Here is a 15,565-nt window from a genome sequence, read left to right on the forward strand (position 1 = left end):
TTTTAATAAAATGACCAATATTTCATTTGGTTTGTTTAGGTTCAGGAAATCAATATAGAAAGACATTTATTTATTTATTTTTATTTATTTATTTTTTATTTTTTATTTGTTATGTTTTAATTTTTATTTATTTATTTTTTATTTTTTTTATTTTTTTTTTATTTATTTTTTTATTTTAATTCCTGCTTTTCACAAAAAAAAAAAAAAAAAAATAGAAGTTGGGATTTATCCGTCAAACCTCGAGACGTAAAGCTTGAAACGCTGCTGTTCTAAATGATCAGAGAGAAGAGACAGGAGGATTAAAGACGAGATGGAGAGTCTGAGGAGGCTGGAGGTTTTGCTGCTGCAGTGGAGACTCTGCAGTGGAAAGAGAGTGCATTTATATGAACCTGACTGGTTGACCGACAGTAGCTCAAATTAAATTCATTTCGAGTGCAGTTATTTGAGTTACTTCGTCTCGTACGTGCTCTTTGCCGTAAACCGGTTGAAAAAAGTCTTCAGATTAAGATTAAAACATCAACTCTCAGTAATGTTACCTAATATAGCTTTACCGTGTCTGCGTGCGCGTGGAGGCAGCTCTGTGCTTATGTATTTGAGGAATGTAAGGCTGAGTAAACACGCGCCGCTCTGGGGGGGTGGAATCATGACTCCTCTGTGCTCCGTCACACCAAGAAAACGCCATTCACACCGCGGCGTGCGGCGGTCGACGGTGTGGAGAGCACGTCGCCTCACGCCCACGAGGCGCTGGTTCAACTCCCGGGTCGTTCTGTTTGTTTCTCTCGTGTCTGGATGTGTTTCCTCTCTGGTTTCTGAACGCGACTCCAGAGCGATGTGTGTGACGCTCTGACGGACACACGATAAAAATGTGTCAGGACGTTTGAACTAATGCTTCACCCTGATTGGTCAAAGCGTCACAACAGCAGAAGAAACTGAAAAAAACAAACTTCAGACATCTCCCCTCCACAGAAGCTCTGACCTTCTGCACGTTGGTCCTTAAATTAGGCTGGGAGTTTGTTTTGTTTTCATTTGTTTTGGTTCACACGGGCGCGTCACCTTTGGCTCCACCCACACCTCAGCGCTGCTCTGTGATTGGTCCTGTCTCTGGTCCATCAGTGGCTGAGACGTGTTCCAGCGGGAGCCAGGACACATGGGACAAATCCTCCAGTCGTGACCAAGACACTAGGTCACACTGCTCTGACAGGTGACAGGGCTGTGACAGGTGTCCTCAGGGGTGAGACAGGTGTCCTCAGGGCTGTGACAGGTGTCCTCAGGGCTGAGACAGGTGTCCTCAGGGCTGTGACAGGTGTCCTCAGGGGTCTGACAGGTGTTTTCACTGCTCCTACAGGTGTCCTCGAGAGTCTGACAGGTGTCCTCAGGGGTGTGACAGGTGTCCTCAGGGTTTTGACTTAAACCACATCTAAGAGATTATGGCACGTTTTTGCACATGAATGTTACAGGGATTATTTATATGGATTACTGTTATAGGGATTATTATTGGGATTATTGTTATTGGGATTATTGTTATAGAGATTATTGTCGTAGGGATTATTGTTATATGGATTATTGTTATATGGATTATTGTTGTATGGATTATTATTGGGATTATTGTTATAGAGATTATTTATAGGGATTATTGTGGTATGGATTATTGTTGGGATTATTGTTATAGAGATTGTTGTTAAAGGGATTATTGTTATATGGATTATTGTGGTATGGATTATTGTGGTATGGATTATTGTGGTATGGATTATTGTTATATGGATTATTGTGGTATGGATTATTGTGGTATGGATTATTGTGGTATGGATTATTGTTATATGGATTATTGTTATATGGATTATTGTTGTATGGATTATTGTGGTATGGATTATTGTGGTATGGATTATTGTTATATGGATTATTGTTATATGGATTATTGTTATATGGATTATTGTTGTATGGATTATTGTGGTATGGATTATTGTTATATGGATTATTGTTATATGGATTATTGTGGTATGGATTATTGTTATATGGATTATTGTTATATGGATTATTGTTATATGGATTATTGTTATATGGATTATTGTGGTATGGATGTGATGTAAATGTCTAAATCTAAACATAGCGCCGTCTAAATCCAGACTCTGTGGAGGCGTCAGCAGGAGTGAGTGAGCAGAGGTCAGAGGTCACGTCAGAGGAAGAGCGGCTCCGAGAATCCGGGCTCCTGACAGCACGGGGCTAACGTCAGCGGCTACAGCTAACTCCGCTAACGCCGCTAACCCTGCTAACCATGTGCTTCCTCCGCCTTGACCCCTGACCCCTGACCTCTGCTGCAGATATGGAGCTGACATCATTTTGGAACAAACTCCCAGGTCCGGCCGGTGTGATCTGGTCTGGAGTGTGTGCTGCTGTGTGACACTTCGCCCGTTTGACCTTTTCTCAACATCCAGAGATTAAAGATCACGAACATTTCACTGTGTCAAAATAAAAACAAAGCTCGAAGAAACAACCCTCTTTAATCTTTGAACCAGACTTTTCAGAGCTTTTAGACATGTAACAGTTGTTTTCTTCTCATTTAGCGTCTTAAAGTTGTTTTTGGAGCGATTTGAGCGACTGTTAATCCCGTTCTCAAGATGCTAGTCCAGATTATAATGAAATAATCCAGGAGTGTCAGATTATGAGTAAATACCAGGCTCAAGCACAATTTATCTTCTTTAAAACAACCTCAGCACCATTTTTGTGCCTCTTAAAAGCTCAACCCCCCCCCTCACACACACACACCCACACACACACACACACACACTCTGAGAAATGCATTTGTCCCACCGGGCGCTGCGACCACTGTCCTCCGCTCTGATCCCGCCTTTGTCCCGGTGGAGGCTCCGCGGTGCTGCTGACAGTTTGCCCCATTCATCACGGCCCCAGCGTGAGGGCTCAGGGCGGGATAATGCGGCGCGTGTGGGGGGGGGGGGCCTGCAGGGGGCGCTGGAGCTGGGCGGGTGAATGCGGGTCCCATGCGGAGGTGCACGGCCCCGGAGGATTGGGGGCAAACGCTGTCAGTGTGCGCTAAAAGACCCCCCGCCGCTCGACATGCTTGAGATGACATTGTGGTTCACTGGAGAAAGGGAGGAGGAGGAAGAGGAGAGGGGGAGGAGGAGAGGAGGAGGAGAGGGGGAGGAAGAGGAGAGGGGGAGGAGGAGGAGAGAGGAGGGGGGAGGGAGCGGGAAAAGAGGGGATGTTTGTTAAAGAAAAGGTTTTATGCTTAATGGACTTTATGGAGCTTTCTCTCATCTCACAGTTGTCAATAAATCTACAAACGCACGAAACAATAAACTACGACTTCACAAACCTGACGCGATGTGCAGTGGTTTCATTAGTGGGATACACACTGGTTTATGTAGTGATGACGCTCTGAAGGGGGAGGGGCTTAGTGCAGAGAGTGAAGAGAAGTGCGTCAAAAATGAAAGTGAAACTTACAAAATGTCTTAATACTTTTTTGGAAAATTTCAAAAGTAAAATATTCCATAAAAGTAAATACCTCCTCTTTAATACCCCACAGAAGTAAATACCTCCTCTTTAATACCCCACAGAAGTAAATACCTCCTCTTTAATACCCCACAGAAGTAAATACCTCCTCTTTAATACCCCACAGAAGTAAATACCTCCTCTTTAATACCCCACAGAAGTAAATACCTCCTCTTTAATACCCCACAGAAGTAAATACCTCCTCTTTAATACCCCACAGGAGTAAATACCTCCTCTTTAATACCCCACAGAAGTAAATACCTCCTCTTTAATACCCCACAGGAGTAAATACCTCCTCTTTAATACCCCATAGAAGTAAATACCTCCTCTTTAATACCCCACAGGAGTAAATACCTCCTCTTTAATGTTCCTCAGTGTTGGGGTTTAGTGATGGTGCAGATCTGAGTGACTTTAGTTTGTTGAAGAGGAGATTGTCTGAGGAGGCTGCTTGTTCTGCTGCTGCGGTGGAGGGAATGGTGTGAAACAGTTATTTTCCCAGCCGTGTGCCGGGAACAGGTGGGGGAGGGGCGCTCCGGGGGCAGGAATGTTTACTTTCCGAGTGATTTTTCTTTGATTGGAAAGAGAGAGGGGCCGCGTCGCCTTTTGTCCTCCGCTAACGAACAACATGGACGAGTGTGAACAGGAATGTCTCCATCAGAGGGACACAAAATGTCCCCTCTGTGGAGACACACACAGCGGAATATCACCAGGTTCAAACGATTATTATAGAGCATTTAAAGATGTACTGTGTAGCATTTATAACATTACTGATAGAGGGTCTGCCACCTGCTTTTCCCATGGAGATATCACTGGAATGTTCCACAGTAGGGCATTAAACTGTACAACATAATACACACAGGTGGTGTTATGGAATACATGGAAAATGGATATGTTTAATGCAATACTGTGGAACATTCCAAGAAGAAGATTGAAAAAGGTGTGTTGTGTTAGAATGTGTGTGTTAGCATGTGTGTGTATTACCATGTTTCTTAGCATGTTTGTTACCATGTGTGCTAGCATGTGCGCGTTAGCATGTTATCGTGTGTTAGCATGTGCATGTTAGTATGTGCGTGTTAGAATGTGTGTGTTAGCATGTGCATGTTAGCCCGTGTGTTAGCATGTGCATGTTAGCATGTGTGTTAGCATGTGCATGTTAGCATGCGTGTGTTAGCATGTGTGTTAGCATGTGCGTGTTAGCATGTGTGTGTTAGCATGTGTGTGTTAGCATGTGTGTGTTAGCATGTGTGTTAGCATGTGCGTGTTAGCATGTTTATGTTAGCATGTGCGTGTTAGCATGTGTGTTAGCATATGCGTGTTAGCATGTGCGTGTTAGCATGTGTGTTAGCATATGCGTGTTAGTATGCGCGTGTTAGCATGCGCGTGTTAGCATGCGCGTGTTAGCATGCGCGTGTTAGCATGCGCGTGTTAGCATGCGCGTGTTAGCATGCGCGTGTTAGCATGCGCGTGTTAGCATGTGTGCATTACTGTGCAGGGGGAGGTTCGGTGCTAAAAGCAAAGTGCAGGAGGAAACGCTTTATTAGATTTTCTGAGGCCATTTTTTCATTAGCGCCGCAGCAGCTCAGCTCTGTCTCCACATGTGTTTTCTATAGAGTCTGGACTATGCTAAAGGCTTATACAGGTATTTCCTTTTTCTCATTCACATGTATGGAGTAGTAGTATCAGTAGTAGTATCAGTAGTAGTAGTAGTAGCACAGTACCAGGCCCTGTGTCCTCTGTCACAGCAGATTTACACAAAACCAGTGATTTGTCCCATTTATATAAAAGACATGTTCCAGGTGTCTCTATTTTTGACAAATCCCCAGTAAAAAGGCAAATATACTGTCAAATGTTTTTGTTTAAATACAGAAAGCTGCTTGAAAAAGTGCTAAACTAATTCAAAGATGAGCTGGACATGGGCCTCACTCTGAATAATGTTCTTAAATCACACGTGTTCTGCAAAATCAGAGCTTTTCACCTGGTCTAGTTTCTTGTCGTTTATCGTCTGTTGTTGTTTTTGGAGCGTTTCGTGCGTCGTCTTTCAAAACGCCATTTTCACAATCAACCCCGTCTGACACTTTTCTGTACTTACTTCACTCTTTCTTCAGTGGAGATACTCGTAGGATTCTGCTTGGAAATTCTGGTGCATATGAAAACAAAACTGTAGGGGGCGCCGACAGCTACTCGCCTCTTTGTTGTGATGACGTTTACAGTGACGTCAGCTCCCATTGGACACCACAGTTTTCTACTGCGGAACTCAGTGGACTTGTTTCTTTTATTAAGTGATTTTAGATGGAAGGACGTTCTGCTGCTTGCTTGTCTCCATGGCGATGCCTGAAATGTTCCGCTGTGTCTGTCTTACATCAGTTTCATTCCAGGTGTTTTTATTCTCGTCGTGAGGACTCTAAGATTAATTCTACAACAAGGAACAATCCAGACATCTCCATGGACACAAGCAAGTAGCAAACTCTCCACCAGAAAAGTTACACACTGCAGCATTAAAGCGGAGGAAGATTTAACCAACGACTTTCCAAAATGAGTAATAAAACGAGGCGGAACTGATTAAAACATGGAGTCATCTGAGTGTTCTGGTTTGAGTCACAGAGTCGTGTTTCCTCATCAGAAGTTTAACCTGCAGAATAAACATCCACATCCATTTACTTCTCAAAAGCTAAAACAAAACATTTTGTATCACCTGATGATGTCATAAGGTGGTGCCTCCCCTCCTGTAAGTGCTCCTCTATGTTTCAGAAGTCTATGCAAGTTCAATTTTTAATGAGATCACAGCATTTTTATTTTGTTTCATTTTTAGTGATATTTACTTCTGTGGGGTATTAAAGAGGAGGTATTTACTTCTGTGGGGTATTAAAGAGGAGGTATTTACTTCTGTGGGGTATTAAAGAGGAGGTATTTACTTCTGCGGGGTATTAAAGAGAAGATATTTACTTCTGCGGGGTATTAAAGAGGAGGTATTTACTTCTGTGGGGTATTAAAGAGGAGGTATTTACTTCTGTGGGGCATTAAAGAGGAGGTATTTACTTCTACGGGGTATTAAAGAGGAGGTATTTACTTCTGTGGGGTATTAAAGAGGAGGTATTTACTTCTACGGGGTATTAAAGAGGAGGTATTTACTTCTATGGGGTATTAAAGAGGAGGTATTTACTTCTGTGGGGTATTAAAGAGAAGGTATTTACTTCTGTGGGGTATTAAAGAGGAGGTATTTACTTCTGTGGGGCATTAAAGAGGAGGTATTTACTTCTGTGGGGTATTAAAGAGGAGGTATTTACTTCTGTGGGGTATTAAAGAGGAGGTATTTACTTCTGTGGGGTATTAAAGAGGAGGTATTTACTTCTGTGGGGTATGAAAGAGGAGGTATTTACTTTTATGGGGTATTAAAGAGGAGGTATTTACTTCTATGGGGTATTAAAGAGGAGGTATTTACTTCTGTGGGGTATTAAAGAGAAGGTATTTACTTCTGTGGGGTATTAAAGAGGAGGTATTTACTTCTGTGGGGCATTAAAGAGGAGGTATTTACTTCTGTGGGGTATTAAAGAGGAGGTATTTACTTCTGTGGGGTATTAAAGAGGAGGTATTTACTTCTGTGGGGTATTAAAGAGGAGGTATTTACTTCTGTGGGGTATGAAAGAGGAGGTATTTACTTTTATGGGGTATTAAAGAGGAGGTATTTACTTCTGTGGGGTATTAAAGAGGAGGTATTTACTTCTGCAGTGTATTAAAGAGGAGGTATTTACTTGTATGGGGTATTAAAGAGGAGGTATTTACTTCTGTGGGGTATTAAAGAGGAGGTATTTACTTTTATGGGGTATTAAAGAGGAGGTATTTACTTCTGTGGGGTATTAAAGAGGAGGTATTTACTTCTGCAGTGTATTAAAGAGGAGGTATTTACTTGTATGGGGTATTAAAGAGGGGGTATTTACTTCTCTGGGGTATTAAAGAGGATGTATTTACTTCTGTGGGGTATTAAAGAGGAGGTATTTACTTCTATGTTGTATTAAAGAGGAGCTATTTACTTCTGTGGGGTATTAAAGAGGAGGTATTTACTTCTGTGGGGTATTAAAGAGGAGGTATTTACTTCTATGTTGTATTAAAGAGGAGGTATTTACTTCTGCAGTGTATTAAAGAGGAGGTATTTACTCCTCTGGGGTATTAAAGAGGAGGTATTTACTTTTATGGGGTATTAAAGAGGAGGTATTTACTTCTGTGGGGTATGAAAGAGGAGGTATTTACTTTTATGGGGTATTAAAGAGGAGGTATTTACTTCTGTGGGGTATTAAAGAGGAGGTATTTACTTCTGCAGTGTATTAAAGAGGAGGTATTTACTTGTATGGGGTATTAAAGAGGAGGTATTTACTTCTGTGGGGTATTAAAGAGGAGGTATTTACTTTTATGGGGTATTAAAGAGGAGGTATTTACTTCTGTGGGGTATTAAAGAGGAGGTATTTACTTCTGCAGTGTATTAAAGAGGAGGTATTTACTTGTATGGGGTATTAAAGAGGGGGTATTTACTTCTCTGGGGTATTAAAGAGGATGTATTTACTTCTGTGGGGTATTAAAGAGGAGGTATTTACTTCTATGTTGTATTAAAGAGGAGCTATTTACTTCTGTGGGGTATTAAAGAGGAGGTATTTACTTCTGTGGGGTATTAAAGAGGAGGTATTTACTTCTATGTTGTATTAAAGAGGAGGTATTTACTTCTGCAGTGTATTAAAGAGAAGGTATTTACTCCTCTGGGGTATTAAAGAGGAGGTATTTACTCCTCTAGGGTATTAAAGAGAAGGTATTTACTCCTCTGGGGTATTAAAGAGGAGGTATTTACTCCTCTGGGGTATTAAAGAGGAGGTATTTACTCCTCTGGGGTATTAAAGAGGGGGTATTTGCAGATTCGCTGGTTTAATCGATTTTAAATGCGACTCAGGTCTAATATTTTTCTGTTTTTAGCTCAATAATGTTAAAGTTTGTTGAAGCTTCTGTGGAAAGTGCTCTTGAATCCTTTAGATCCGTGTGCTTGTTTTTAATATCCTCTCTCGCTCTCTTTCTGTCTCCCTCTCCCCTGGCCCCGCCCCTTTCCCCCTGATCCCTCCCCCTCCTCCTCCTCCTCCTCTCTCTCCTCCTCTCCTCTTTCTCCTCCCTCTGTCCCAGCTGGACTGCCTCTGTCACACTACATGGAGAGCTGCAGACCTGAGCAGACCTCCGCAGAGGGACTTGCTCCTTGTGTTTTTCCTCGGGCAGATTTCACCCTTCCTACCGGAGCTATCCAGGTTTTACCCCCGGGAGCCTGGACGTAGGACACTGGACATCGGAGTGGACGTAGCTGGACGTAGCTGGACTTATTTGGAGACTCGGAGGAGCAGGAGGAGGCAGGACCATGGCAGGAGAGCGGGGAATCAGACCTCTGCTTCTGCTGGGGCTCTTCTCGCTGCAGACACATGGTAAGGCAACGGGATTTTTTCCAATTATAGCGGAAAAGTTTTGCATGGAATTTTTGGGAAATGGACATATTTACAAAGATATGTAAGACTGTTAAAAAAGTACAAGAAAAAAAAAAAGATTTGTTTATTTTATGACTTAAAGAGAAGGACAAAGCTGTCAAAGTAATACTGAAGAAATCGACAAGTCAATGGGAATTTTTAAACTACAGTGGAATAGTTTTGCATGGAATTTTTGGGAAATACAAATATTTACAAAGTTATGTGAGGCTATCAAAAAAGAACAATAAAAAAGGTATTGTTTCTTTAATTTAAGAGTTAAACAGAAGGACAAAGCTGTCAAAATATAATTAAAGTAGCCGACAAGTCAGTGGGAATTTTTAAACTGCTTTGGAATAGTTTTGCATGGAATTTTTGGGAAATAGGAATATTTACAAAGATATGTAAGGCTATTAAAAAGTACAAGAACAAAAGTTTTGTTTCTTTAATTTAAGCGTTAATCAGAAGGACGAAGATGTAAAGGTAATACGGAAGTAGTCGACAAGTCAATGGGAATTTTTAAGCTGCTTTGGAATTGTTTTGTAAGGAAGTTTTGGAAAATAGGAGATATTTACAAAGATATGTAAGGCTCTTAAAGAGTACAAGAAACATGACAAAGCTGTCGAGATAATACTGAAGTAGTCGATGGGAATGGGAATTTTGAAACCACAGTGGAATAATTTTGCTTGGAATTTTTGGGAAATGGAGGTATTTAGAAAGATATGTAAGGCTATTAAAAATTACAGGGAAAAAGTAGTATTGTTTCTTTAATCTAAATTTCATAATTTAACAGAAGGACAAAATAATATGATAAGATATCATTAAAGTAGTCGAAAAGTCCGTGGGAATTTTTAAAGTACTTTGGAAACGTTTTGTAAGGAAGTTTGGGAGAAATTGAGGTTTTTACAAAGATAAGTAAAGCTATTAAAAAAGTACAAGAAAAAAGGTTTTGTTTCTTTTATTTAAGAGTTAAACAGAAGGACAAAGCTGTATTTTCAAAAAGTATTTGATAGTATAGTATATTTGAGGTATTTGATAGTCTAGTATATTTGAGGTATTTGATAGTATAGTATATTTGAGGTATTTGATAGTATAGTATATTTGAGGTATTTGATAGTATAGTATATTTGAGGTATTTGATAGTATAGTATATTTGAGGTATTTGATCGTATAGTATATTTGAGGTATTTGCTAGTATAGTATATTTGAGGTATTTGATCGTATAGTATTTTTGAGGTATTTGATAGTATATTGTAGTATATGGAAGCAAAAAGAACATGTCAAAATAATAAATTAATGAGAGAAAATGAAGTCTATGGAATTATTTGTGGAAAAGTTTAGCATGAAAGTTTAGGGAAATGTGCATACGAGTTAGAGTTTTCCAAAAAAGAGGATTGTTTCTTTAACTGAAGTAATACTGAAATAATAAGTTGACCAGTCGTTTGGATTTACTTTATCTGCAGTGGAATATTTTTGTCTGGACGTTGAAGAAATGGGATAAAAATGTGGAAAAGTCATTCAAAAGTGTTTGTTCAGTTTGGGATTTATATCAATGCAAATATGAATCTACAAATGTAATGAGATAAAACTAATGAAATGTAAAGATGTGAACATGTTTACAGGTTATTCAAAAGTTTTTATAAAGAGATTTATATAGAAGCAAAAAGAACATGTCAAAATAGTAACTTAAATACACAAAACTAATGGAGCGATCCACAAGTCAATGAGATTTTAGAAGAGAGTTTAGATACATAAATAAAAAAATTAATTACCTTTGTTTCTTTAATTTAAGAGTTAAAGTAATTCTAAAATAAAAAGTTGACAAGACAGTGGCTTTTTTTTTTTTAAAAACTACAGTAGAATAGTGTTTGTGAAATGGGTGAAAAACGTAAATATGTGAACATGAGTTATTCAAACGTGTTATTTCTTTATTTTGAGATTTATATAGAAGCAAAAAGAACATGTCAAAAAATAAGTTTATTTATTTATTTATTTATTTATTTATTTATTTATTTATTTATTTATTTATTTATTTATTTATTTATTTATTTATTTATTTATTTATTTATTTATTTATTTATTTATTTATTTATTTATTTATTTATTTGAAGGACAGTGTGCAGATACATTAAAAAGATGGCTGCACCAGATTTAGCTAAATGCTCATTTCCATCTGTAGTCCTTAAAAAAATAAATAAAATAAAATACATATAGAAAGTGCAATACAAAAGACAATATACAAGTGTGCAAAATGAGACCAAACTCATGAAGTGATCCACAAGTCAATGAGATTTTTAGTGGAAAAGTTTTGCATGGAAGTGTTAGAGTTGTCCAAAAAAGTACCAAAAAGAGTATTATTTCTTTAATTTAAGAGTTAAAGTAATTCTAAAATCAGAAGTTGACAAGTCAGTGGCATTTTTTTTAATTTTTTTTTACTGCAGTAGAATAGTTTTGTGAGGAAATAAAAAAACAAAACGTAAAATATTCAAAAAGCATGATTTTTTTGGTGTGAAATTTATATCAAAAAGTCATAAAAATGATCAAAAAAAGTGTTATTTCTTTATTTTGAAATCTATATAAAAGCAAAAAGTAGACAAAACTGAAGTGAAGTAGTATGAAGTAGTCCACAAGTCCATGAGATTTTTCAAAGTAGAGTGGAATGGTTTTGTGTTGAAGTGTTGGGAAAATGGGATAAAAATGTGCATAGATGGGAAAGCTCTTCAAAAGTATCGTTTGTTCAATTTGAGATGTAAATAGAAGCAAAAAGAACATGTCAAAATAAAAAGTTAACAAGACAAAACTAGGAAAACAAAGTAGTCCACAAGTCACCGGGATGTTTTAGTGGAAGAGTTTTGTATGGAAGTTTAGGGAAATGTACATAAATATTAGAGTTGTCTGCGGTGGAATAGGTTTGTTTGGGAAGTTTGAAGAAATAGGATAAAAAATATACATCTGTGGAAAAGTTATTTAAAAGTTCTATTTGTTCAGTTTGAGATTTATATAGAAACAATGAAGTATAGTTTTTGTAACAGCCATGAATGTAATGAGGCTAAACTGATGGATTGGTTCAGGAGACGATGGGATTTTTCAAACAACAGTGGGATGGTTTTGTACGGAAGTGTCGGGAAAATGGGAAAAATGCCAGGACGTGGGTAGAGTTATTCAAAAAGTGTTGTTTCTTTATTTTAAGACTTTTATAGAAGCAAAAAGTAGCTGCCAAAATAAAAAGTTAACTAGACAAAATTAAAGTCTACATACGATTTTTTTCAACTTCACCTGAAGAGTTTTACAAGTACGTTTTGTAAATGTGACAAAAATGAACAAAATGGGTAGAGTTGTTCAAAAAATACAAGAAAAACCTTTTGTGTTGTTTCTTCAAATGTTAGATTTAAACAGAATTTAAAAGGAAGCTGTTAAAATAGCATTAAAAAAAAAAAATAATGACAAAAGATCAAGTTTACAAGACAAATATACATACATGGATAGAAAATTATTGTTTCTTCCAATTAAAATTTATATAGACAAAAAATAATATAAACAAATAAATGAAGTGGTCCAGAAGGCTGAGATTTTTTCAACTACAGAGAAATAGTTTTGGAAGGACTTTTTGTGAAATGGGAGATAAATGTGGAAAAAACGTCCAAAAAACACAGGGAAAAATATTACTTCTTCAAATTTAAGATGTTTATAGAAGCCAAAAGTGAAAAAAAAAAAAAGAAAAAACATGTTTAGTGTTAAATAAGTCGAGCACCTGCAGGAAAGAAACGTCCTGAAGATCCTGAAGTCAAACCCTCTGCAGCCGAACAAAACGGTATGAGTTACAAAGTGAAACACAAAAGAAACACAATAGAATTCCAGACATTTTTATGTTTTTGCAGTGTATCAAGACCTGGGGTTTATTTTTTCTGAAGAATTTGTTCTTTTCTGATGGAAAATGGGAAGTTTTAGGATTTGTGACCATCATCTGTTTGATTATTAGGCTCCTGGTCGAATCCAAACTCGTTCAGGTGGTGTTTACAGTTTCTGGTTGTTGTTGTTGTTGTTGTTGTTGTTTAAAGTTCCTGGTTGTTGTTGTTGTTTAAAGTTCCTGGTTGTTGTTGTTGTGGTGTTGTTTAAAGTTCCTGGTTGTTGTTGTTGTTGTTGTTTAAAGTTCCTGGTTGTTGTTGTTGTTTAAAGTTCCTGGTTGTTGTTGTTGTGGTGTTGTTTAAAGTTCCTGGTTGTTGTTGTTGTTGTTGTTTAAAGTTCCTGGTTGTTGTTGTTTAAAGTTCCTGGTTGTTGTTGTTGTTGTTGTTTAAAGTTCCTGGTTGTTGTTGTGGTGTTGTTTAAAGTTCCTGGTTGTTGTTGTTTAAAGTTCCTGGTTGTTGTTGTGGTGTTGTTTAAAGTTCCTGGTTGTTGTTGTTGTTGTTTAAAGTTCCTGGTTGTTGTTGTTTAAAGTTCCTGGTTGTTGTTTTGGTGTTGTTTAAAGTTCCTCGTTGTTCTGGTGTTGTTGTTTAAAGTTCCTCATTGTTGTTGTTGTGGTGTTGTTTAAAGTTCCTGGTTATTGTTGTTGTTTAAAGTTCCTGGTTATTGTTGTTGTTGATTTGGTGTTGTTTAAAGTCCCTGGTTGTTGTTGGTGTGTTGTTGTTTAAAGCTGCTGGTTGTTTTTGTGGTGTTGTTTAAAGCAACTGGTTGTTGTTGTTGTGGTGGTGTTGTTTAATGTTCCTGATTTATGTTGTTGTGGTGTTTAAAGTTCCAGGTTGTTGTTTTGATGTTGTCTAAAGTTCTTGGTTGTTGTTGTGGTGTTGTTTAAAGTTCTTGGTTGTTGTTGTGGTGTTGTTTAAAGCTCCTGGTTGTTGTTGTGATGTTCTTTACAGCTTCGTGTTGTTGTTGTTGTGGTGATGTTGTGTAAAGCTCTGGTTGTTTTTGTGTTGTTGTTTAAAGTTCCTGGTTATTGTTGTTGTTTAAAGTTCCTGGTTATTGTTGTTGTTGATTTGGTGCTGTTTAAAGTTCCTGGTTGTTGTTGTTGTGTTGTTGTTGTTTAAAGTTCCTGGTTATTGTTGTTGTTGATTTGGTGTTGTTTAAAGTTGATGGTTGTTGTTGTGGTGTTGTTTAAAGTCCCTGGTTGTTGTTGGTGTGTTGTTGTTTAAAGCTGCTGGTTGTTTTTGTGGTGTTGTTTAAAGCAACTGGTTGTTGTTGTTGTGGTGTTGTTGTTTAATGTTCCTGATTTATGTTGTTGTGGTGTTTAAAGTTCCTGGTTGTTGTTTTGATGTTGTCTAAAGTTCTTGGTTGTTGTTATGGTGTTGTTTAAAGCTCCTGGTTGTTGTTGTGATGTTCTTTACAGCTTCGTGTTGTTGTTGTTGTTGTTGTTGTTGTTGTTGTGGTGATGTTGTGTAAAGCTCTGGTTGTTGTTGTGGTGTTGTTTAAAGTTCCTGGTTGTTGTTTTGGTGTTGTTTAAAGTTGCTGGTTGTTGTTTTGGTGTTGTTTAAAGTTCCTGGTTGTTGTTGTGGTGGTGTTTAAAGTTCCTGGTTGTTGTTTTGGTGTTGTTTAAAGTTCCTGGTTGTTGTTGTGGTGGTGTTTAAAGTTCCTGGTTGTTGTTTTGGTGTTGTTTAAAGTTCCTCGTTGTTGTTGTGGTGTTGTTTAAAGTTCCTGGTTGTTGTTTTGGTGTTGTTTAAAGTTCCTGGTTGTTGTTTAAAGTTCCTGGTTGTTGTTGTTGTGGTGGTGTTTAAAGTTCCTGGTTGTTGATTTGGTGTTGTTTAAAGTTGCTGGTTGTTGTTTTGGTGCTGTTTAAAGTTCCTCGTTGTTGTTGTGGTGTTGTTTAAAGTTCCTGGTTGTTGTTTTGGTGTTGTTTAAAGTTCCTGGTTGTTGTTTAAAGTTCCTGGTTGTTGTTGTTGTGGTGGTGTTTAAAGTTCCTGGTTGTTGATTTGGTGTTGTTTAAAGTTCCTGGTTGTTGTTTAAAGTTCCTGGTTGTTGTTGTTGTGGTGGTGTTTAAAGTTCCTGGTTGTTGATTTGGTGTTGTTTAAAGTTCCTCGTTGTTGTTGTGGTGTTGTTTAAAGTTCTTGGTTGTTGTTGTGGTGTTGTTTAAAGCTCCTGGTTGTTGTTGTGATGTTCTTTACAGCTTCGTGTTGTTGTTGTTGTGGTGATGTTGTGTAAAGCTCTGGTTGTTGTTGTGGTGTTGTTTAAAGTTCCTGGTTGTTGTTTTTGTGTTGTTTAAAGTTCCTGGTTTTTGTTTTGGTGTTGTTTAAAGTTGCTGGTTGTTGTTTTGGTGTTGTTTAAAGTTCCTGGTTTTTGTTTTGGTGTTGTTTAAAGTTGCTGGTTGTTGTTTTGGTGTTGTTTAAAGTTGCTGGTTGTTGTTGTGTCCATATTTGTTGTGAGTTGTGCGTTGTTACACACCTCTGTCACGTTCACTGCTCTAAACGACAGGAGCTTCTGTTCCGTCTCTTTTTATAACACAATAATAAATAAAAGTACTGACGGACTGTACTTGAGTAAAAACATGTATCTGTGCATTTTACAGTGTGTACTTTTTACTTTTACTTGAGTACATTTGGGAGCAGTATCTGCACTTTCTGAACTTTCTGAAAGACTGAAAAGTAAAA

The 15,565-nt window shown here is 37.8% G+C and overlaps 1 protein-coding gene across 1 annotated transcript in view; it reads left to right on the forward strand.

Moving 5' to 3' along the window:
- The first annotated feature begins 8,703 nt into the window (after nucleotides 1-8,703).
- bmpr1ba (bone morphogenetic protein receptor, type IBa) overlaps nucleotides 8,704-15,565 on the forward strand; it is a 52,976-nt gene continuing 46,114 nt past the window's right edge. The window contains exon 1 of the mRNA XM_033973224.2: nucleotides 8,704-8,954. Within this exon, the coding sequence (XP_033829115.2) occupies nucleotides 8,891-8,954 (64 nt within the window). The 5' untranslated portion in view covers nucleotides 8,704-8,890. The remainder of the gene's footprint in view (nucleotides 8,955-15,565) is intronic.

Source organism: Periophthalmus magnuspinnatus, chromosome 9 (assembly GCF_009829125.3).
Source record: "Periophthalmus magnuspinnatus isolate fPerMag1 chromosome 9, fPerMag1.2.pri, whole genome shotgun sequence".
NCBI classification, from domain to species: Eukaryota; Metazoa; Chordata; class Actinopteri; order Gobiiformes; family Gobiidae; genus Periophthalmus; species Periophthalmus magnuspinnatus.